We start from the raw sequence: 24,825 nt of genomic DNA, 5'->3' as shown, positions 1-24,825 counted from the left end.
TGATTTAAAACTCATGCTGGGCATGTGTGTGTGTGTGCCCAAAATCCCAAGAGGAGAATGGAAGAGAAGGGATTGCAGAGTGGCCATTCCCCCTAGAGGGTGATTTCTTGCTTTCTGTCTCTCTGTCTCTTCTGTAAGCACACATGCCCTATATCAAAAATCTCTCTTAAGAAAAAGAAAAAAAAATTACAACACTGAAAAATCATAAAAATTGGGATGACAGAAATAAAATTTCGGAGTGAGACATGGTGGAGAGGGATAAAAATGTTGTTATGACTTTAATTCTCTAAGCAATTAGCAAATACCACTTGAATCTTCAATTAGGCTTAATAATAAGCACTGTGGTAAATATATTTATTGTATTTATTCGATATTTACTGAATGCCTACTAATTTGAGAACCTCAAAAGAAATACTTAAGAAGACTTAATTCCTATCCTTCTCATCACCAACGAAAAGTGTATACTGTATTTAAAGAGATAAAGAAACATATACCTAGAGCTAGCCACACAAATCCAAATATATTTAAGTGCTCAGAGAGCAAGATTTTAAAAAAAGGAGGCAGGACCAGGAGGTGGTGCCCTGATTAAGGCACTGGACTCCCACTACAGTTTGAGTCCTGGACTCTGCAGCTTGAAACTCACACCAGGCACATGTGCGTGTACACCCAAAATTCTGAGAGTAGAATAAAGAAGGGATTGCAGCATGATCATCCTCCTGAGTGGGGTGGGGTGATTTGTCATTTTTCTACTCACTGTCTGTCTGTCTCCCCACCCTGGCAAGCGTACATGCCGTATCAAAAACCTCCAAAAAGGAAGGAAGGGAAGGAAGGAACGGAGGGAGGGAGGGAGGCAGAAGGAAAGAAGGAAAGAAGGAAAAGGAAAAGAATCATTATATAAAACATAGGAAAAAGTAGGAGGACTGTGAAAAATGAATACATTTGGATAGACAGACAAGTGAAAGGAATGCAACTCTAGTAACATAAATAATTATGAAAGAAGGCATGAAATAGGAATGATTTATGTCAAAAACAAGGAAAAAGTAATATACTATGACTTTTACATATTGATAAGTAGTATAAACGATTTTGAAAATATCAAATTATGTCATGGAAGTTTTATTTAAAAGGTCAGATATTATTAGCTGGCTTTGTAGCCTGCTGGTTAAGGGAAACTCAACCTGGTTTGAATTCCAAAACTTGTGGCTTGAAAAACATTCTGGGCACGTGTGTATGTGCTCGAAATCCCAACAGGATGGTAAAATGGAGAAGGGATGCAGCATGACAACACCCCATTAATGTGCTTTCTCTCTGTCTCTCTGTCATTCTCTGTCAAGCTCACATGCCCTGTGGCAATTAAAAAAAACAATTTTATGATTTTGACTTAAATATTGCACACTCTTAATTATGAATGAAGAATGCATAGAGTATTTCTGAGAAGAGAAGGGATATAAAAATGAAATTTGAAGGAAACCTAATAACCAAATTTAGGTGGACTTGAGGGAAGAGGATAAGTTTAGAGAAATCAAAGTTATTACTATATTACTACAAGGTAGTGAGGGCTTAGACTAGGTTTGTAGCAGCAAAAAGAAGAAAGAAAATACCCATCAGGAACATTTCAAAAGAAAAATCAGTAAAGCTTTTGGGAATCAACCTGGATATCAAAAGACTAAGGCTAACTAAAAGACATTAAAGCCTGAAAATGTCTGTGCTACTGAAATAAACCAAAGAATTTAAAAGATTGCCAAGGAAGATACGAGTTTGATTTAGAGAGGGAACACCAAAAGAAAATTGGCTGATGGTGGTTTTGTGAACTAAAAAAATTCAAATCAAATTAAAAAAAAATATTTTTATGCAAAAATTTGAAAATTAAAAATCTTAATTATGAGTCACGATATACAATCTATGTCTTTTAAAACGTTGTTCTACATTATTAATAATGTTAATACTTCATGTCAAAGTCTTGATTTGTTCAACCATCACTGCCTTAATAGGGTTTTAGAAATATTTAAAAACTATCATCTGTCCAGAATACTTATTGCTGTTTCTATTAACATTTTCAACAATTAGCCATAACAGAGGATGTACAAAAAGCAAAACAATATCCTTCTGCTATGTAATTTATATTATATATTGCCTTCAAATAATAATAAAAATTGAACTGAAGAGCAAACTAGGTATCTTTTTTTAATTTTTTAAAGATTTATTTTATTTTATTTTATTTATTCATTCATTTATTTTAATTTGACCAGAGAAAGACACAGAGAGAGAGAGAGAAAGTAAGAAAGCAAGCTACCAGGTCCAGGACTTGAACAGTGGTCAGCCATGTGGGCATGTCCAGCACTTCAACCACCATGCCATCTGCTAGTCCCTAAACTAGGTATCTTTAATGCCCAGTTTCTAGATCCTGTTTTTTCCCTAATATCTGTCAAATATTATTACTAACTTAATAACAGAGAAAATTCCATCTTCTTTAAATACACAGCAATATTCTGAAATAAATTACGTAATTTAAGACCGAAGGTTGATTCATTTCAAATACTAGCAAGTCACTGCTTGACAAAAAAAAACAAAAACAAAAACAAAAAATTAATTAATGAAAGAATAAAATTTCCAAGTAACTTTTGTATCATAAATAAAAAATAAATCATAATTTGAAAGCAGTAGAAAAAAGGTAAGTCAACACCTATATGTGAGTTCATAAATTATAAAAGACGCTTAACAGATAATCTCTTTGTGTAAATTACAATGATCAGAGATGAGGACAGTAACAATCAAATGAAGCAAAATGTAATTAAATTTTGGAATAAAAGGTTCAAGTGTCATGAAAAGATGCAAGGAAAGATCAGATCTGGTAAAAAAAAACTGACTTCATGGAGGAAACAGTGCTTAAAATGGACCTCCAAGTAGAGTAGGAGTTTAAAAGATAAAGATGAAGAAGGGAATATTCCAAAAGGTGAAGAAAAAAAACTGTAAGCAAAGATATGTTCCAAAGGTAAGGGTATGATCTAACAAAAAAATAAGTTGTACCAATTGGATAAAATATAAGCAGAAGAGTAACAAAAAAGGGGAGGGACATACACCTGAAGACCACTACACAGTTAAGCTTATTTTAACAATGAGGTGAAACCAGAAAGTGAAAAACATGTGTGTGTGTATGTATGTATATATGTATGTGTTTGTGTGTATTTTTTTAAGTTTATTCCCTGAGAAAGAGAAACAGACATACAGACATCAACAACAGGTCTTCAAACCACCATTCCTCCAGTCCCTGCAGCCAGACATGATCTCAGGCACACCCGGTGTGTTTAAGCAGACCTGGGACATGAACCTGGAGCCTTCTGCATAGTTTTTAGTACTGTGCAGTAGCACCCTCTCTGCCTGCATGAGTGCACTGCTCCAGAAAAAAAAGTATTTAAAAACACATATTGCCTGTACTATTCACAAGAGCCAAGACATGAACTCATCCTGGGTATCTGTCAACAGATGAATGGATAACTACATACATGCAATAGAATACTAGCAGCCAATCAAAAGGATGAAATACAGTCATTCAAAGCAGCATGGGCTAGCCTCATTGATAATATATTAAGTGAAATAACTGAGGCACGGAAAGAGAAATATTGCAATGTTCTCACTCTAAATGAGGAAACTAAGAAGTTGCTTTTGAGACCAGCAGTTGGTGTAATGGCTATGTCACTGGACTCCCATGTAATCAACCATGGTTCGAGTCTCGGACCCAGTGGCTTAAACTCATGCTGGGTGGCTGTGTGCATGCACAAGATCCCTAGAGGAGAATGGAGGAGAAGGGATTGCGGCATGGCCATCCCCCCTGAGGGTGATTTCTCACTTTCTATCTCTCTGTCTCTCTCTGTTTTCCTGGCGAGTGTACGTGCCCTATAGCAAAAACCCCTCCAAAAAAAAAAAAAAAAAAAAAAGTTGCTCTCATAGAGGTAGAGAGTAGAATACTGAATACTGATTACTAGAGCCTGGCAAGGGAAGGGAGGAGTGGAAAAAGAGATGTTGGCTAAAAGATACAAAATTAAAGTTAGGTAAAGAGTTCCTAGTGTTCTATAGCAGTGGTCCCCAAACTTTATGGAAGAAAAAATTCCAATTTTGTGGAAGACAATTTTTCCACAGACCAGAGGGTAGGAGGTTAGAGGTTGGTAATAAGGAGAAATGGTCTCAGGATGATTCAAGTACATTACATTTATTGTGCACTTTGTTTCTATTATTGTAATATACAATGAAATAATTATACATTTCACAATAATACAGTACTTCCAGCCAATTCCCAGTGCATCCTGCTTCACCTCCACCTCAGATCATCAGGCATTAGATTCTCATAAGGACACACACCTTAAATCCCTTTCATGTACAGTTTACAATAGGGTTCAGGGTCCTGTGAGAATCCATTGCCACTGCTGATCTGACAGGAAGTGGGTGGAGTTCAAGAGGTATTATGAGCGATGGGGAGTGGCTGTAAATACAGATCTTTACTGGATCACCTGCCCCTCAATTCCTGTTGTGCGGGCCAGTTTCTAAAAGGCCATGGGCCAATGTTGGTCCATGGCCTAAGGGTTGGGAACCCCATTTCTATAGCACAGTGGGGTGATGATAGTTAATTTATTATATATTTTAGAATAGCTAAAAGAGAATTTTGGACATTCCCAACAGAATAAAAATAAACATTTCAGATGATAGATATGCTAATTATCTTGATCTGATCATTATCCATTGTATTCACAAGCTAAAACAAACAAGCAAAAACACTGTGCCCAATAAATATGGAACATTACTATGTGTCAATTGAAAATTTATAAACAATTAAAAAATATATGCTGCTGGGGGCTAGCAGGTGGTATAGTGGTTAAAGTGCTGGACTCCCACATGGCTGACCACAGTTCAAGTCCCAGACCTGGTGACATGAAACTCACGCCAGGTGTGTATGTGCATGTGCCCAAAATCCCAAGAGGAAAATGGAGGAAGGGACTACAGTGTGGCCATTCCCCCGGGGGGGTGGGGGGCTATTTCTCACTTTCTGTCTCTCTGTCTCTCCAGCAAGCACATGCATCCTATAGCAAAACTCTCTCTTTTAAAAAAAAAGTTTTGTTTAAAATGTTAAAAAAAAAAACCTTTTTCTAGATCAAAACATTCTTTTTAGCTATTATTATTTCACTCTCCTGCTTTTCTTGCTAAATTCGGCTCCTTAGCTATTATCCTATCTACTCTTCTAGTAAAAGCAAAAACTTACTTTTTTACACTTTGAAATGTTTTGTTCTTTCTCCCCACTTTTTTTCCTTCTTTTATCATTAACCTTGGAAACTCTTGAAGCAGTTAAAGTGATTGATGTTGGAGTATGCTGAAATGCAGTATATAATTCCACAGGAACCTCATCACCACTTTCAGTTGCACTAGTATCACCATCTTGAAAGATACAGAAAAAGTTATTGTACACATAATTTTCCTATTTCAAAGCAATAAAACAGCATTACACATTATGAAGTATTGTTATATCCATTTGTTTAAAGGATAAACAAATATTTTTACTTCTTCACTCATCTCATAAAAGGATATGTTTCAATATAAACTACAAATATCCTGACTTAATAAATTACAAGGTCCATCACATAACTGTGGTGATGTCAGATGGGCACTTTCACACATTGCCAGTGGCAATACGAAATTCCCTATATATTTAGCCTTAGCTAGTAAAACTATATATGCATTTCTAGGGATTTAGCCAAAAATAAAGAAAAAGTACAAAAGAAACTTAAGTGGAGAATTTCAATTGTTGAAGGTATACCAGCAATAACAAAAATAATACAAAATAAAAACAATTCTGGAAATAACCCAAATGTCCATCAAAGAGAGATGGTTAAATAAACTATGACTATTTAACACCAGTTGTATTGGTATCAACACATTTCAAGCCCAAATGAAAACAGGTGTATATTATATAGAATTTTAAAAATTCTGTTCTTAAAAATGAAAGAAATACTATTCTACATGAAAAACTAATGGACCACTATCTTTCTGAAGAACAAACATATTTTACTTCTTTAAACTACAGCGATTGGGCTGCTGGAAAAGTCATAATGTATTTTTCTATGCTAAAGTGCATCATGACTTTTCCAATAACCCAACAGTGACTTATATGAATGATCTAACTTTAAAATTTACTTTATTTTCCTCTAGTTTCTATATTTACTAAAATAAACATAATACTGCCACAATCCCTAAGAAATAATTAAAACTTGCACTTGAGGGATCAGCAGTTACCATAAAGGTTATGTTGCTGGACTCCCATGCAGTCAACGGCGGTTCAAGTCCTGGACCCGGTGGCTTAAACTCATGCTGGGCACGTGAGCGTACGTACCCAAGATCTTGAGAGGAGAATGGAGGAGAAGGGATTGTGGCGTGGCCATCCCCCCCCCGGGCGTGATTTCTCGCTTTCTGTCTCTCTCTCTCTCTCTCTTTCTGGCGAGCACACGTGCCCTATAGCAAAAACCTCTCCAAAAAAAAAAAAAATCTGCACTTGAGATTGTAAGCTATAATCAACATTTATTCATAAAGTGTTTACATCTAAATGAAAGTTGCTTACTCTCTTAATCATATTAATCTTAATTTATTGTAGGTCTTTTTTACCCACCTGACATATTTTCCCTCTTCCGGCGTTGTAATAGCACCGCCCTCTCTTTATCCAAACTCCTATGTTAAAACATAAACACAATAATTTATCAAACTTTTATAACATTTGGATATAAAGGAGATAAGTTTTTAATGTGATAAACTTTACAACTTCTTTAATGTTCTTAGTGAAAAACCAACAGGGTAAATATATGTAATATCCTGTCTTTCAGCTTGGTTATGATTCAGTATTAAGTAGATACAAGTTAAATAACTCAATTTTTTACATAGGAAACTGGCACCTTTATCAAATTGAATATTTAAAGCAAAAAGCCTGGAAAAAAAAATGCTATTGTTAACAATGTAATTAATAATACTGAATTAGGATCTACTGCATTAATACCATGATTATTTCTTCCAGTCTCTTCCCATAAACTTTATCATTCATAGTAATTCCTTTACTTTTTCTCCCGACTTTTCCACTGCATATACTTACTGATCTAGAGGCCAAATAATATTAGATTATTCTTAGACGGGCTCTAGACTAAAATGTCTACAACTTGGTAGACCAGCCTCAATTTGTCTGCTAGGACATGTGACTATTCTAGCATCACAGATATAATATCCTAATTATTACAGAATTATAAGCAGATCTCTCCTGATGGTCAAATTTTAACCAGCTCTTAATACATTCATCACTAGTTACCTAACCTATTAAAAACTATCTGGCAAAAGGCTAATAACTATCATAAACCACACAGAAAAATCTCACTCACAGTAAGAGAAAAGCAAAGTATAACTATACTGAGATTACCATTTGTCACTTAATTAAATTGGCAAAAATTGAAGTCTGCCAAACACATTATTGTTAGGCTTAGGCAAAAAGGCATACTTATTCATTATGGAATGGGTGGGCCAGCAGGTGATGTGGTGGATGATAAAGGTGCTGGATTCCCACATGGATGACTCACTTTCTCAGTTTCTCTCTCTCTTTCTCTCTTTCCCACTCTCCCTCTCTGGTCAAATTTAAATAAATAAGTAAATAAATAGATAAATAAAGTTAAATAAAATAATATTTATTTATTTATTTATTTATTTATTTTGAGAGATTTTTCACTGTAGGGCGCGTGCGCTCGCCAGACAGACAGAGAGAGACATAGAGACAGAAAGCGAGAAATCACCCCCCAGGGGGGATGGTCACGCCGCAATCCCTTCTCCTCCATTCTCCTCTCGGGATCTTGGGCATGCACGCACACGCGCCCGGCGTGAGTTTTAAGCCACCGGGTCCGGGACACGAACCGCGGTCGACTACGTGGGAGTCCAGCGACATAGCCATTACGCTAACTGCTGGTTCCCTTAATTTATTTTTAAGAGGTTTTTGCTATAGGGCACATACACTTGCCAGACAGACACAGACAGACAGAGACAGAAAGCGAGAAATCACCCCCTGGGGGGATGGCCACACCGCAATCCCTTCTCCTCCATTCTCCTCTCGGAATCTTGGGCACGCACATGCATGCGCCCAGCGTGAGTTTTAAGCCACTGGGTCCAGTACTTGAACCACGCTTGACTACATGGGAGTCCAGCGACATAGCCATCACGCTAACTGCTGGTCCCAATAAAATAATTTTTAAAATAATTATTTTATTTATTTTTCCTTATTTTAATTTGACTAGACAGGGAGTGAGACAGACAGACCGACACACACACACACAGAGAGAGAGAGAGAGAGAGAAAGTGAGAAAGCAAGTCACCAGGCTTGGGACTTTTAACTGTGGTTGGCCATGTGGGAGTTCAACACCCTTAACCACCATGCGACCTGCTGGCCTGCCCAAAACTGCACAGTTTCTACTGGAGGAGGATTTGGAAAAATATGATAACATTTTACATATACATTTACCCTTTAACTGAATAATTCCACTTCTATTTGCAATAACAAAAGACTAGAAACATCAAACATCACTCAAAGGGGGCTGGCTGAATAAACTGTAGTACATGAAAAGAGTCCTTTGAAACTGCAGGAGCAAATCAATCTATATACACTATTCTAAAATGATCTCTATCATACCTTTTTAATAAAGACATGTGGTAAAGAATCTCTAAAAGTTACTACTGCTTACCGGGTAAGGAGGAGAATACAAATATGTAGGTATACACTTGCATAGGATAAGAAAACATGCAATGGAAGCAAAAATCAACTTTTAAAAAAAAGTTATTTATTTTGATTTTATTTATTATTATTCATTTTTAATTTTACCAGAGAGAGGGAGAGAACGTGAGAAAGCAAGCTGCCAGGTCCACTTGAGCCACAGTCAGCCATGTGGGAGTCTAATTCCTTAACTGCCATACCACCTGCCAGCCCCCCAAAATCAACTTTTTAAAACTGTGATTTTCAGGGTGAAAGGAACAGAGATAAAAGTTATCTGAATATATCCTGTTTCATATATTTGACTTTAGAATGACAGAACCATTTCTTTTTTCTTTTTCGGAGAGGTTTTTGCTATAGGGCGCATGCGCTCACCAGACAGAGACAGAGACAGACAGAGAGACAGAAAGCGAGAAATCACCCCCCAGGGGGGATGGCCACGCCACAATCCCTTCTCCTCCATTCTCCTCTAGGGATCTTGGGTGCACACGTGCCCGGTGTGAGTTTTAAGCTACCGGGTCCGGGACATGAACCACGGTCAACTACGTGGGTGTCCAGCGACATAGCCATTACGCTAACTGCTAGCCCCAGACAGAAGCATTTCTTACATAATTATAAAAGTAAATAAAATATAAAAAGCAATTGTGGGGCCAGCAGGTGTCACAGTAGTTAAGGTACTGGACTCCCACATGGGTGACTGCAGTTCAAGTCCTAAACATGGCAGTTTGAAACTCATGCTGGGTGCATGTGCATGTGTACCCCAAATCCCAGGAAGAGAATAGAGAAGAGATTGCAGTGTGTCCATCCCCTTTAGGGGGTGATTTCTGACTGTTCCACTCTGTCTCTCCAGTGGGTGAATGCACCCTATGGCAAAAATCTTAAAAAAAAAAAAAAAAAAGTAAATCTTAAAAATAAAAACAACTTTCATTACTCATATATTTCTGGTGGAAAGGTAAAATGATAGAGCCATCTTGAAAAATAATTCAACTGTTCTTATAAAACTAAATATGTAACTACCATACAACTGAGCTATTATACTCTTGAGCATTTATCCCAGAAAAAAGAAAATCAGGGTTCATGCCAAATATCTGTAAACAAATGTTCACAGCAATTTTATTTGTGACAGCCATAAAAGTGGAAATAACCCAATGTCCTTCAGTAGGTGAATGGTTAAGCAAATTGTAGGTACATGAACACCATAGAGTACTTACTCAACAATAAAAAGCATGAAATGATGACACATGTAACAAATTGGATGAGTTCTCCTGGAAATCAATGGTGAGTGAAAAAGCCAACCCCAGAATGATACATACTATGATTTCATGTAACGCTCTTCTTTTTTTGGGGGGGGAGAGGTTTTTGCTATAGGGTGCGTGCGCTCGCCAGACAGACAGAGAGAGACAGAGAGACAGAAAGTGAGAAATCACCCCCCAGGGGGGATGGTCACATCGCAATCCCTTCTCCTCCATTCTCCTCTTGGGATCTTTGGCACGCACGCACACACGCCCGGCGTGAGTTTAAGCCACTGGGTCCGGGATTCGAACTGCAGTCAACTACATGGGAGTCCAGCGACATAGCCATTACACTAAATGCTGGTCCCTCATGTAACACCCTTGAAACAAAATTATAGAAATGGAGAATACATTAGTGACTGCCAAAGGCCAGGCATGAGAGGGTTGGGGGGTATGAAGTGGATGTGACTATCAAAGCTATCATGAGGGATCCTTGTGTTGATGAAAAATGTTCTATATCTTGACTGTACCAGTGTCAATATCCTAGATGTAATGTTACATTAACTGTTTTGCAAGATGTTATTACAGAGAAGTAAAGGACTCATAGGATCTCTCTGCAATATTTCACAACTGAATGTAAATCTTCAACTCATAAAGTTTTTTGTTTGTTTTTTTGCCATAGGGAAAGTGAGAAATCACCCCCTGGGTAGATTGCTGTAACTCTTTTTCTTGCATTCTCCTCTCCATTTGGACATGCACATGTGTCCAGTGTGTTTCTCAAGCCTCCAGGTCTGAGACTGGAACCACATAGCTGGCCAGGTGGGGCTGAGGCACCTTAATCAGCATGCCACTGGCTGGCCCCAAAGGGTTTAATTTTTTTTAAATGAAAAGCAAATTAAAACTAATAACCTAAATGACATAAATGTACATTCAGTTGGTGTTTCAGTCACACTGTAAAATTCTTTCAAGGGACTTTCAACACAATAAATTGGCATTATATCCTGTGTGGACTATACTCTATGGAAAAAGAAGCCCTAACCTGCTTTACTGTAATCATGTTGTGGTGCTAGTGTTCATAGTGATATGCTGACTGTTGTATTCTACTGTGGAATTAAGCAATTGAGTAATTATATAATATTTAAATTATATTATTCTATGTGTTTTGGAGAACTTGGATAAAAGGAGATACGGATGTAATATAAAAAACTTGTGTTTTTAAATCTGAATTCCAATTATTAGTATAAACTCATGTATTTATCTCAAAAACAAACATAAACAGACAGGGCCAACAGGTGGCTTAGTGATTGAGGCACTGGACTCCCACATAGCCCACTGCAGTTTGAGGCTTGGACCTGGTGGCTTGCTTTGTTACTTTCTCTCTCTCTCACTCTCTGACGAGTGTGCGTGACCTACAGGAAATTAAAAAATTAAATACATTTTTTGGGAAAAAAAAGAAATATACTTCCCACCTTTGTATATTAAAAAGAATGGGGAGTGGGGGCAGCAGGTGACATGGTGGTTAAGGGTGTTGGACTCCCACATGGCCAAATGCAGTTTGAGTCCCGGACCTTGCGGCTTGCTTTCTCATTTCCCCTACCTCTATTCTGTCCCTCTCTGGTCAAAACTGAAAATAAATAAATAAATAAAGTTACATAAAAATCTTTTTTTAAAAAAATAGAAGGGCCGACAGGTGGCATGGTGGTTAAGGTGCTGGACTCTCACATGGCCAACTGAGGTTCAAGTCCTAGACCTAAAAGTGTGCTTCTTCACTTTCCCTCTCTTTCTTTCTCTCTGTCTCTCTATGGTGAGTGCATGTGCCCTACAGCAAATTAAATAATAATAATAATAAATATAATTAAATAATTATTTTTAAAAATATTAAAAAGACTAAAAACAGTAACCAGCCTAACAAGAAGGAGCATTACTAGCTCCTAGATTCTGGTCTTGAGAGCCAATTCTGAACTTGGGCCACAAAAATATACGATAAGCCTAATATCAGATAGCAATGGAGCTTGAAGAATCACCCCAGTAATGCTAAAAGGACCTGAAAGCCAACATGAAACGTGTTCCCACTGACCAAAATAAAGCAAAATTTAAACATAAATAAGGATAGTTACGACAATAGAAAGACAAACACTAGGTTTAATTCTTTAAGTTCATACTGATACTTAAATGTTTTTCATTATTCTGAAAATAATAAAAGGTGAGAATCTGAGCATTACTCTGCCTTTCCTCACTGAAACATACCTAGAGAACCAAATAATTAGCATGAAGAAGTTTGTTTCTATAAAAAATATTCCAGTTAATAACTGATAAACAGAATCAACATATCACTAACTTGTAGCCCCTAATAAATTAATGGATCTAAAGAATAACTACCAGTGTTTCCCGTCACAGAGATAACCAGATATAAAGTGCCGCCTGATAGAACACACACTCTATGAATTAGCCTTATGAAAAAAAATTTTTGAATCTAAATGTGAACCTGACCAAGCCTCTAGACACATCTTTTTATAAAAAATACTGAGGTCAAATTAAAAAAAAAACATACTGAGGCCAGAGAAAGTTGTGAAATCATAGGAATGCAGCCAACAAAATTCATTTGAAGTTTTGGACAAGTGAGTTCCTTAAACACACTGTAAAGATAGCCAAGGGTGTTAGAGGGAAGAAAGGGGTTTAGATTACTTAAGACTTAAGAGATGTATATCAACCAAGCATTATTATGGCTGAATGATAACATGGAGATTTTATTGCATGCATAATAATGGTTCTGTGGGCTTTGTTTTAGTTTAGATTTATTTATTTATTTATTTAATTTTTGAGAGAGAGATTTTTGCCATAGGGCACGTGTGCTTGCAGGAAAGGTGGAGACAGACAGACAGAAAGCAAGAAATCATCCCCTGGGGGGATAGCCATGCCGCAATCCCTTCTCCTCCATTCTCCTCTTGGGATTTTGGGCACGCACGCACACACACCCGGCGTGCGTTTTAAGCCACCGGGTCCAGGACTCGAACCGCGGTCGACTACGTGGGAGTTCAGCGACGTAATCATTACGCCATCCGCTGGTCCCCTGTGGGTTTTGTTTTAAATAAAGAATTATTTTACAGATATATAATACATATACACAGATGAATATACACACGTTTAAAACAATGAATACATATAGAGGAAATAATATGCCATTTGTGATTTGCTTTAAAATAATATGTGAAGGGGAGAAGAAACATATGTCAGTATAGATGAAAAAGATGGCTGACAACAATCAATCAGAGTGGTAGAAATATGTGGGTTCATAATACTTTTTTTAAAAATCAGTTTGAAATGTCCATATAGAAAGATTAAAACAAACAAAAAAGGGCCAGCAAGTGGCAGGAAGGTTAAAGCAGCCGGATCCCACGTGGTCAACGGCATAATTTCAGTCCTGATCCTGCTGCTTGAAAATCATGCCAGATGTGTGTGTGTGCATGCCCAAAGTCCCAAGAAGAGAATGGAGGAGAAGGGAATGTGGCGTGGCCATCCCCCATTGAGGGGTAATCTCTCACTTTCCCCCCTCTGACAAGCACTATGGCAAAACTTAAAAAAAAAAAAAAAAAGATGTGGAAAACAATACTTCAAATAGGAGAAATAATAGCTCTACCAAATTATATAATAAAGTGAATATTCTCTTACTCTTTTAACATAGTGCATTCCAATGGGGAAAAAAAAAAGCACCAAAATTCAGAAGATGCACTATTATTGTATGCATCATTAATAAAGTAAAAACTCTACAAAGTTAACTGTGGCACACCATCAATGGAAAGAGTCCTGATTTTAGAGGTGTCAGAATACAACAATAACAGTAAAGATAAAAATGAAAAAGTACATCTTTGAATTGATGAACTACATAGTGATTTATTATTTAATCTAGAATTCATAAATCAATTGATGTTAACTACAGACTAGCTCTGTAAAATTACTGGCAATTTTACTGGTATGTGCAACTTACCTAGGCTGACAACGTTCACATAGATATGTATCAGGAATATGCTGCCTGTCAATCCCCATACAGTCAATATGTTGCCAAACACTTTAAAAAAAATCAGAACATATAAAATATTATTAAAATCATCCTTAAATTAAGATTTGATATTCATTTAACTATCACTTCATAAGTGCCTACTTTGAGCTCTAAAACATGCTTGAAAAATTGATAGGAATGTGTCCTCAGGAAGTAAAATTTAAAGATGCAAAGCAAAACAAAAACAGGATATGTAAATTTCTAAAGCAAATATGATTTCCAAATGTAAAAGGTATAGGGTACAAAGTTTTAGAAATCACAAAGTAGAAATGTTCCCACACACTACTTGGAGTTAATGGGAAACACACCCTGGAGAATGGACTTGGAATAGAATCTCATTTGGAAATAGGAAGAAAAGCCATCATTGAAACAATATTAATTAATTAACAAATATAGGGAAAAGGTGGCTAGAAAATAGTCAGTAAATATGAAGAAGAATATTCATTCTGAGAAAAAGAAGGGGATAAGTTGGGTTAGTGAAATGTAGTCAGATTAAATAGATCTTGGAAAGTTGGGAGGAGATAGACTTCCCCTGTCAACAGGTAATGATTAGTGGTACTTTGGTGGTATACAATATTACTTCAAAGAAGTTAAACTGGAAGTAGAAAGACCAACTAAGAAGCTTATTCCACCATTCTAGACTTGTGCTAATGAAGGCCAGAACTAGAATAATAGCAGATAAAAAGAGGTCAAAGAATATAAAACACATTCCATGAGGACAGAGATTAAACCTAATTACTTTTAAGAGAAACATGGACCAACTTGAGGCAAACTTCTAAATTTTCCTATTATTATTGTATTTTATTGCCAAGACTTTAATTCATCCAAAGTTGATATACATGCCTGTTTCCAAAATACTGTCTTAGCTGTTGTTTACCTAATAATTAGCTACTTAGCTAATTTGTAACTACTAAACTAATGCTACTGTGTTCTTTACTTCTCAACTGAGAATGTTGGACAACTCATATAATATGAAGCAACAGAATATAAAACAAAGAAGTGAAAAAGAAAAGGAGGGCCTAAATAACAAATAATAATGGTAAGAAAAAACAAGTTAAGTTTACGAGGTAAATAATGATATCATGCATACAGTAAAAGAAACAAAGCTAATAATCAGAACTGTAAGTGTCACATTTAAAGAGAAGAGTATAAACAGTAGGAACACAAAAAAAATGACAAGATAGTGTATTAATATGAGTAGAAGAAAAAAGATTAAGCCTGACAGTTTATTAGAGGTTGAATGAGAGAAAAACAAAAGAATGAAAAACAGATTTAAAACAGAGAGTGGTCATAGAAATAAATACCTTGAATAATTAAAAAACTATAAATTAGTCCTTTTAAGAATTAGTAGATGGATATTAAAAATCCTAGGGACAATTTCACTATTCTCTAATATAAATGTATATTACACAGAGATTATTGTAAATGAATCAAAAGAAAAACATTGCTTAGGTTATGAATTAAAAATATTGCTGAATGATATATACTTTTTCACATTAGAAAAGATAAGCTAAAAGGCAGTTCTTTTATATGACTGGCTATCATATGAACTGACATTTTCTAATATGAGGAAAGTGAGGTGTCACTGAAGCTAAATTTGTCTTCAAATTTACCTTCTGAATAAATGTACTGAGGAAATAACTTATAGTAAAGATATGTCATAGGTAATGAGAATTTATTTTTAAATATGACAAGGTATCACAATGTTTGCATTATTAAAATATCACTATCTATTTTTAAGAATTATTTTATATAACTTTATTTATTTATTTATTTTTTAATTTGACCAGAGAGGGACAGAGAGAGATGGAAAGTGAGAAAGCACGCCGCCAGGTCCGGGACTCGAACCGCGGTTGGCCATGTGGGAGTCCAGCGCCCTTAACCACCATGCCACCTGTGGGCCCCAAGAGTATCAGCATTACAAATTTCCATAAAAATAATACCAAATATCACATTCCACTTAACACTTTAATTTCCCACTTTTTAGCAAAAGTAAATGAACTTTTGAAATATAACCTAAATGCATCTTTGTATCAATATCCAACTCCTAATCGTCTAATCTAATAGATGGGAACAATATTATAAGTAATATAAAGTCATTTACTTTTGGTTTTAGGATGTATTTTTATACTCACATTCAAATATGGGTATGTGCTATATTACTTCAAATCAGACAATGAAGCTAAGCCATAAGGACTAGACCCAAGAAATTCTTTAAACCTACCAAATATTTTTGCCCTGTACAAAGCACTGCACTTAAATACTCTCTACTCCCCACCCTACACAGGGGGATGGACTCAATAACTTTCAGGCTGATTTCCTACTGTTCCCTCTCCATCATCCCCAAATCCCTCCCACCAAAACAAAAAAAAACCAAAAAAACAAACAAAAGAAAAGAAACAAAATCCCACTTTCTGTCCCAATCACACCTTCTCTAGGGGAAGAGGCCTTTCTTGGTGGTTGAACCAGGGTTGGGGGAGGGGAGACTGTGGTTCTGGTTCAAGGAGACTCCAGAGTGCTGCAAGGTTCAAGTCAAAAGGAGGTGAGAGAGTCAGGTCAAACAAACATCAATCAAAATGTTTAATTCCCCCAAACTGGAAAATCACAGTTCACTATACAGCACAAATAATTCCTAAGGAAATACAAAGGACTCAATGTCCTTTTCATTTCTAACTTGTCTACCACTTCATGTACAGTGTTACTATAGAACTAAGTGAAAAGAGAGAGGTGATCCTACATGAATAAAGCTCAAACTGACTACCTATTACTCAATTTATAAATGGGGATTTCTAATAAACTCCAAGATAGCTTTTTATTTTTTCCCAAAGCGTTATTTTTTTTTCCCTAGGAACAAAATAGGCTGCATGAATAGTGGCAGAAGTTCCATTTTTTCAAGTGTGTTAATTCCCTCAATCATGCTTTTAGTTATCTTTTTTAACATTCACAAAGGTTAGCAGCATTCAAGAAAAATAAATTAAAGGTGTGAAATATTTTACCTGCATTTGTCACAACAGATCATGTATCCATCATCATGTGTAAAACCACATATGCACCTGGTTACATCAGTACCGTAACTTCCATCTTCGGATGTGCTGATTGTAGTAGCACTGGAAGTTTCATCAAAATTAGGAGTGGTAAATATGCCTACTTCATTTTTGCTAATGAGAACTGATGGAGGAGGGGAAGCCGGAGGTGTTGGAGGAGGACGAGCACCATAATTATGGTCCTGGAAATTGAACACAAATACAGCACAATATCATCACCAATATGAACTAAGTAATGTAAGTAAAATTCAACCCTTTCCAAAAATACTCAAGGGATATAAAGTTGGCCCATTTATTCCTTACTATCTTTAATTATATGGTGAATATAGATATTAAACTACAGTAATAAGTGAATACATCTATCCAGGAGGTAGACGAGGGTGTCATTTTCATAACCCAAACTTCATTCCCTCCCCCACAAATCAGAAGATATCCTCACAGCTGGTTACATAGCTATGGTCACACAGTTACACCTTCAGGATGAAAGAACATGCAAGGTATGAGAATAGAGGTTTAAAATAAAAACAAGGGGCCGGCAGGTATCGTGGCAGTTAAGGATGTTGTACTCCCACATGGCCAACCACTGTTTGACCTAATGGTCTGCTTTCTCTCTCTCTCTCTCTGTCTTGCTCTCACACTGTCCTTCTCTGATCAAATTAAAAATAAAGTTAAATAATTCTAAAAAAAATAATAAAATAAGAACAAAATCATGAGTATGGAGACTAAAAAAAAAATCACAAAATAGGTATTAATCACCATAAAGTACATATTAGGGGATATTTTTATTTTATCATTTTTATCCTGGGGGTACAAGATGAAAAAAATCTCATAATTATACTTTCATTATTACAATGTATACAGTTCTGCAACTATGTTTGAATCTAAACTCTGCTTCTTACCAGCTATGCAATACTAAATTTAAGATAAAATTTCATTTTCTCAGTTATGAAATAGAGATGAGAACTATATTTCATGAGGTTGTTTTTGAGGATTAAATGAGGCAATATATGTAAAAATACTTAGCAGAAAGCCTGGCACAAAAGAAGTGCTCAGTAACGGTAACTATATAATTTATAATATAAATTACTACATAGTATTGCCTGTCAGGATCCACACAAGATTGTTTTCAGGATCACCCCCTGAACTCCTCAGTGGATACCAAAATGTTCAAATGCTTAAGTCCCTTATAAATAGCACGAGCCAGGGAACCAGCAGTTAGCGTAATGGCTATGTCGCTGGACTCCCACGTAGTCGACCGTGGTTCGTGTTCCGGACCCGGTGGCTTAAAACTCACGCCGGGCGCGTGTGCGTGCGTGCCCAAGATCCCGAGAGGAGAATGGAGGAGAAGGGATTGCGGCGTGACCATCCCCCCTGGGGGGTGATTTCTCGCTTTCTGTCTCTATGTCTCTCTCTGTCTGTCTGGCGAGCGCACGCGCCCTACAGTGAAAATCTCTCAAAAAAAAAAAAAAAAAAAAAAAAGCCGGAGCCAGCCTGTGGTATGATGGTTAAGGCAGCAAAATCCCATATGGCTTACTGTGTAGTTTGAGTCCTGAATTAAGCAGCTTGAAACAAACACACACACACACACACACACACACACACACACACACACACCAGGCACATGTATATATGTGCCCAAAATCCCGAGAGGAGAGATCCAGGAGAGAGGATTGCGACATGGCTATTCCTCATGGGGTGCACTTTCTTATTTTCTTTCTCTCTGACCAGTGAGCACACATACCCTTTAGTGTGTTGAAATAAATAAGTAAATAAATAAATAAAATAGCATATGTAGAATATGGATATAACTTACATTCCTCCTCTTTTATACCTGAAATAATCTTTAGATTATTTATAATACCTAACACAATATGAACACTATATAAATAGTTGTTACACTGTATTGTTTAGGAAATAATAAAAAAGAAAAAAATCTATATAGTCACAATTTTTTTCAATATTTTAAGTATATGGCTGTTTCAATTTATAGATGTGCAGCTACAGATAGAGCCAACTGTAATTCAGATTTGATAGTTGATAGGATAATAAAACTTTACCTATAGTCTTTTCATAGAGAGAGTAAATAAATATAACATCAAACTTAGTAGCATAAAGGGTAAAATATTCACAAAACTGGGAATGTATAGAATTTTAATCCCTTAAATAATATGTTTATATTAATTACAAAATTAAACTGTAAATTATATATCCAATTATTTAGACAGTATGAAACTGTGATTTTGAAATATGCAGTTTTAAGCATAATACCATGTACATCTACTTTCAACCACTAAATTTTAAAAGTACCCTTTCAGAGAAACGTTTGACACTTACCGCATAGGGCAAACCAATGTAACTGTGTGAATGATGCGAGCTGCTGGTATATAACTGGTGGGGATAACTGTTGGATTTCTCAACTACCACAGGGCTAGCTTCTACAGATTCTGGTCTGGGAGGGAAAAAAAAGTACATCAAACAGAATTCCATTCATTATTATCTCTTAATCAATGTAAAATGGTAAGTACACTAAAATACTGGCTGTACAAATACACTCCAAGTAGGCTCTGTGGATATCCCATCTAATTCCATGCCATAACAAAACTCTTGCTTAATTATGTAAAATAAATTTCCACTCTTAAGTTCAGCTATGAGGGTACTTCAAAAAGTTCATGGAAAATAAAAACGAAACTTTGTTTGGGTACAAAATATTTTTTTAAATCCAAGCATATTTTTTCATAATACACCTTCTTAAAAATATATATATAATCAGTTATTTAATTAGGTTCTTGGCAAGAAATTTAGAATACCAATTTGTGAGGATAAACACCATTTGTAAGGGCAAACAAAGATCACAGGTAGCCCTGGAGCTGAGGAATGGCTTTGATTTCCGGTAAAATTTGCGAGTCCACAGCTTTTGGTCAACCTTGCACTGCTCAGTAATCTGGTATTTCTCCATCTCTATGTTGAAGATCTCACTTTTCCGGTGTCTGGACTTCCGCAGCTTCTTTTTCTTGAGGTAAGCATCAGTGAGGTGTTTTGGGATTTTTACTTTGTTAATATCAATTTTCATGGAGGTGGCAATGACAAATTTCTGGTGTGTTCTACTCAGTGGAACTCAGTTGAGAACTAGAAGTCCAGTCACAAGTAGCAAGCCACTGCTCAGCTGCTTTAGGAAAACTACTCTCTTGCCTCTGTGGCGTCCAGGGAGGGTGATCAGAATGGTCCTGAGAGCAATGCTAGCTCGCAGTTTTCTCACATGCTCACTGAACGGGGTGGCTTAACAGCTTTCAAGACACATTTCAGTAGGATAATACCTAGGCATTTTGTGAAGTTTAACCACCTGGGTACCACCATTCTTGTCCTCTCAACTAGTTTTGTGACAGTCACAAGAACCTTCTCCTCCTTTTTCTTTTCAATCCTGAATTTAGTGGCCAAGTGTTTCCTCTTGTACATGCCCTTCCTGGAATATATGGCAGATCGGGAGTATCTGCCGATGCCATGGACTAGGACCATGTTTTGGCTGCAATGGGAGCTTCCCCTTCTTAGCTTTCTAGCCTTGGGGTCACCCTTTTTAACCTCACCACTGGCATCAGACTTCTTGGCATCAGGTTTCTTCTCCTTAGGACCTGGCTTATAGCTTTTTCACTTGCCATCTTGTATAGTGGGAAAGAGAACTCTATAGTACACATTCTAAAATAAACTTTTTGAAGACCCCTCATATAGTTTCCCCTATGATAAAAAGAAAATACTGAACAACCAAACATTATTTATTATGCCCACCAGTACTGGGAACACTAAACACGGGTGGGGAGAAGTCGTAGAAATAATTTAAGGAGGACCAAGGGCTATATGGACCTTGACTTAAATGTGAAGTATTCATTCCAAAGTTCAAAATTATGTTGGTGCTGAGCTAAAACAGAGCCTTAGAAATGTTAGTAATATTAGGTAACAGGAAACCTCACAAGCAATCAAGATTTGTACCTGAAAAAACCTAAGTGGAGTAAGATCAACATTCTGGCCTGGTAGGTTAAGTGACAGTGACTTACCAAACTACAGATAGAACTGGAAGTAGCAACTCACCCATCATTTTCGACGTGTAAGCTCCCTGGCCTAACATTCATATATATATATATATCCCTTTCTCAATTTCTTTATTCCTTTCAATCTTTCCTGCACCTTACTTTGGTTAATTCCTGTTGGCCAATGTGGTAGTAAACCTAAATTGGAGGTTAATCTTTCCCTTAGGCATACACAATATGATCTATCCATATTTTACAATATCATAGCCCCCACTAGAATGGGTCTTTTCATAATTCTAATCCTACCTTTTATTCAAAATGTTGCCTTAGAACTTAGTGGTACTTACACTATTAATGGTTTACAACTCTGTTGTTGTTTTTGCTTTTGCCATAGGGCATGTGGGCTGGCCACACACACCTGGTGGCTTAAACTGAAGGTTAGAAAGCACAGAATTAAAAAGAATTGCTAAGGGGCCAGTAGGTGGCATGGTGGTTAAGGCATTGAACTCCCACATGGTAGACTGTGGTTCAAGTCCTGGACCCAGTGGCATGAAAATTACACTGGGTGCATGTGTGTATCCAAAATCCCAGGAAGGAAATGGAAGAGTAGAGACTGCAGTGTGGCCCCCCATTCCTCCATAGGGGGTAATTTCTCACTTTCCCTCTCACTGTCTCTCTCTATCTCTCCAGCAAGCACACAAACCCTGTGGCAAAAACCTAAAAAAAAAAAAAAGAAAGAAAAAGAAAAACAGCTAAAAATCAGAGAAATTAATTAAAGGTAAAAAGGAGGGGGCAGAGATGACAGCAGATAAGTCAGCCAAGGACCAGTTCAAAAGACCTTGGCGGGGGCGATGGTGGTGCTGGCTCTATGCACTGGGAGTCAGATCCCACATGGCTGATTACAGTTTGAGTCCCTAGTCCTGGTGGCTAAAAACATCCAGGGCCCCAAATCCTGATGAGATGGAGAAACTGAGGAAAGGAGACTGAGGTGTGACCATGCCCCATTGGGGAGTGCTTTCTCTCTTGGGTATCAACCTAAGGAATATGATCTTTTATCCTGAAAAACTATACAGAGCCCCCGGCAGGGAAAGACATGATCAGAGTAACAGTATAGTAAGCTAAAGCTGAGGGCTTCTGGAGTAATCTGTAAATAATTCTAGCTTCAGAAGAAGCCTGGAACCTGATCAGAACACATAAAAAGTAATACTTCTCCAAGACTTTTTCTTCCACCCCTACTTATAACTTGTTATTATAACTAATAATTCCAAAATTTTATCCTTGCTATTCCTTCAATCCTTAAGTACAGCCTGCCTTGGTGATCTGCCTATGTTAAGTTTTTTTAGGTATAGAACACAGGGTGCATTCACCACTGTTAGACTCATTTGATACTTAGTTGCTTTCAGCAGTAATTTGAAAAATGAGACTTTTGAAACCCAGCAGATGACTTAATGGTTATGTCACTGGACTCCCACAGTCAACCATAGTTTGAGTCCTGAACCCGGCGAATTAAAACTTATGCTGGGTGCACGTGACTTATGCCTAAGATCCCAAGACAGAATAGAGGAAAAGATGTGGTGACCACCGCCCGCCCGGGGGGGGGGGGGGGTGATTTCTCGCTTTCTGTCTCTCTCTCTCCAATGAGTGCATGTGCCCTATAGCAAAAATCTCTCTTTAAAAAAAAAAAGAAAGATTTTTAAATATTATTACTGAACGAACACTCAACTCTTATTCATCTTTGAATCTATCAATTATACTACCAATAAGAAGTTCCCATTAATTCTCCAGAAGCCTGCCTCCTTACCATTAAAAAAAATTATTCTGTCTTCTTACCATGTATTTTTAAAATTATTTATTTATATTTGTTATTATTTTTTAATTTAACCAGAGAGAGACAGAAAGACAGAGAAAGGGAAAGCGAAAAAGCAAGCCTGAGACTCAACTGTGGTCAGCTATGTGGGAGTGCAGTGCCTTAACTACCATGCCACCTGCTGGCCTCTTACAATGTCTTTTTTTAAGAGAGATTTTTGCTATAGGGTATGTACACTTGCCAGAGAGACAGAGAGGCAGAGAGACAGAAAGCAAGAAAGCATCCCCCAGGTTCTAGCAGCACCACAATCCCTTCTCCTTCATTCTCCTCTCAGGATATTGGGCACACATGCACACGTGTCCGGTGTGCATTTTAGCTTGCTGTATCTGGACTCATACTGCAGTCAACTATGTGGAACTTCAGCAAAGTAACAATTACACCATCTGTTGGTCCCTACAATATATTTCTTTTTTTATTTTAGAGAGAGATTTTTGCTATAGGGTTTGTGTGCTCGGTGGGGAGACAGAGAAAGAGAAAGTGAGAAATCACTCCCCAGGGAGAATTTCCATACTAAAATCCCTTTTCCTCCAGTTTATTCTTGGGATTTGGGGCATGTGCACACACACATGCCCAGTGTGAGCTTTAAGCCGCCAGAACCAGAATGCAAACCAGGAGTCAACTACGTAGGAGTCCAGTGACGTAACCATTATGCCATTTGCTGGTCCTCCTACAATGCATTTTTTTTTAAAGAGAGGTTTTTGCTATAGGGCACATGCGCTCGCAATCCCTTCTCCTCCATTCTCCTCTCAGGATCTTGGGCATGCACGCACATGCCCCCAGCGTGAGTTTAAGCCACCGAGTCCACGACTCGAATTGCGGTCGACTACATGGGAGTCCAGCGACATAGCCATTACACTAACTGCTGGTCCCCCCACGATGTATTTTTAAGGCCTTAATCAAACATGATATTTTTTGCAGGTTACTTCCTAATTATCCTTTCATCCACTTAAATTTTTAGTTATTACATGATACGCCAAACTTTGAGTCTCCTTTTCTTCTTAATAGACGTCTGAATTCTGAAAGAAGCCTTTTATTTCACTATTTATAATGGCAATTTTTTTGGGCTATTTATTAGCCAAACAAAACTTAGATCAGATTCAAGTACCTATCTTTGATCTACAGCACATTATGGTAGAGTATTTAAAAGGGATCTTCATATGTACTCTTTACGGCCAAAAAAATAAAATGACATTTTATCATTTTATTTATTTTTTGTCAGAGGCAAAAAAAAAAAAAAGCATTGAATGGAAATCTTCTCAATTCCAAGACCAAAGAAAGAAAGAAAGAAAGAAAGAATATAAGAATAAAGAGGGATTTTGATGTGAACATTTTGAAGAGGTCAAGAAAAGGTAATTAGTATACTACTGATTTTACTGAGTTTTAACTATTCTACTAAGAGCTCTAATAATGCAAAGGGATTTATGAGTGGAGTTCATAAAATAGTATTTAAGGACGATTTGGAAGTCATAAGCACGTTCAAACAATGAAAGCTACAGAAATCAACTGAGAACAGTTTCCAAAGCAAAATACATGCAGACCTGTAGAAAACATAAATACCTAAGAAACATTTTGAAAGGAGATCTAAGCATAAAAAGAAAATCAGATGGAAAAAAGAGTTTGGTATTCTTCAAAATGTTAAACACAGAATTACCTTATAACTCAGTAATTCAAATCATAGTTATATATCCAAAAGAAATGAAAATATAGTCAAACAGATCACTGCATCTCAATGTTCGTAACAGCATTTGTTACAACAGTCAAGGTAGAAACAATCCAGGTATCCATCAACAAATGAATGGATAAGCAAAATACAGTACTTCTTTACAATGGAGT

The 24,825-nt window shown here is 36.9% G+C and overlaps 1 protein-coding gene across 7 annotated transcripts in view; it reads right to left on the bottom strand.

The window, feature by feature from the left end:
• The window catches only part of KMT2E (lysine methyltransferase 2E (inactive)), a 111,555-nt gene that overhangs the window by 38,582 nt on the left and 48,148 nt on the right, over window positions 1-24,825 (bottom strand). For 6 of the 7 annotated variants that reach the window (XM_027772118.1, XM_006149150.2, XM_027772117.1 and 3 more), the window contains 5 exons: window positions 19,441-19,555; window positions 17,059-17,288; window positions 13,991-14,071; window positions 6,650-6,708; window positions 5,252-5,424 (listed from right to left, as the gene is read on the bottom strand). In XM_027772118.1, coding sequence (XP_027627919.1) covers window positions 5,252-5,424; window positions 6,650-6,708; window positions 13,991-14,071; window positions 17,059-17,288; window positions 19,441-19,555 — 658 coding nt within the window. Of the gene's footprint in view, window positions 1-5,251; window positions 5,425-6,649; window positions 6,709-13,990; window positions 14,072-16,491; window positions 16,581-17,058; window positions 17,289-19,440; window positions 19,556-24,825 lie in introns of those variants that run through there. The other variant, XM_027772119.1, reaches the window with a different exon arrangement.

This window comes from Tupaia chinensis, unplaced genomic scaffold (assembly GCF_000334495.1).
Source record: "Tupaia chinensis unplaced genomic scaffold, TupChi_1.0 Scaffold000255_1, whole genome shotgun sequence".
In the NCBI taxonomy this organism is placed as follows: domain Eukaryota; kingdom Metazoa; phylum Chordata; class Mammalia; order Scandentia; family Tupaiidae; genus Tupaia; species Tupaia belangeri.
Note: the sequence above shows the minus strand (reverse complement) of the source record. Positions and strands in the feature narration are given on the sequence as shown.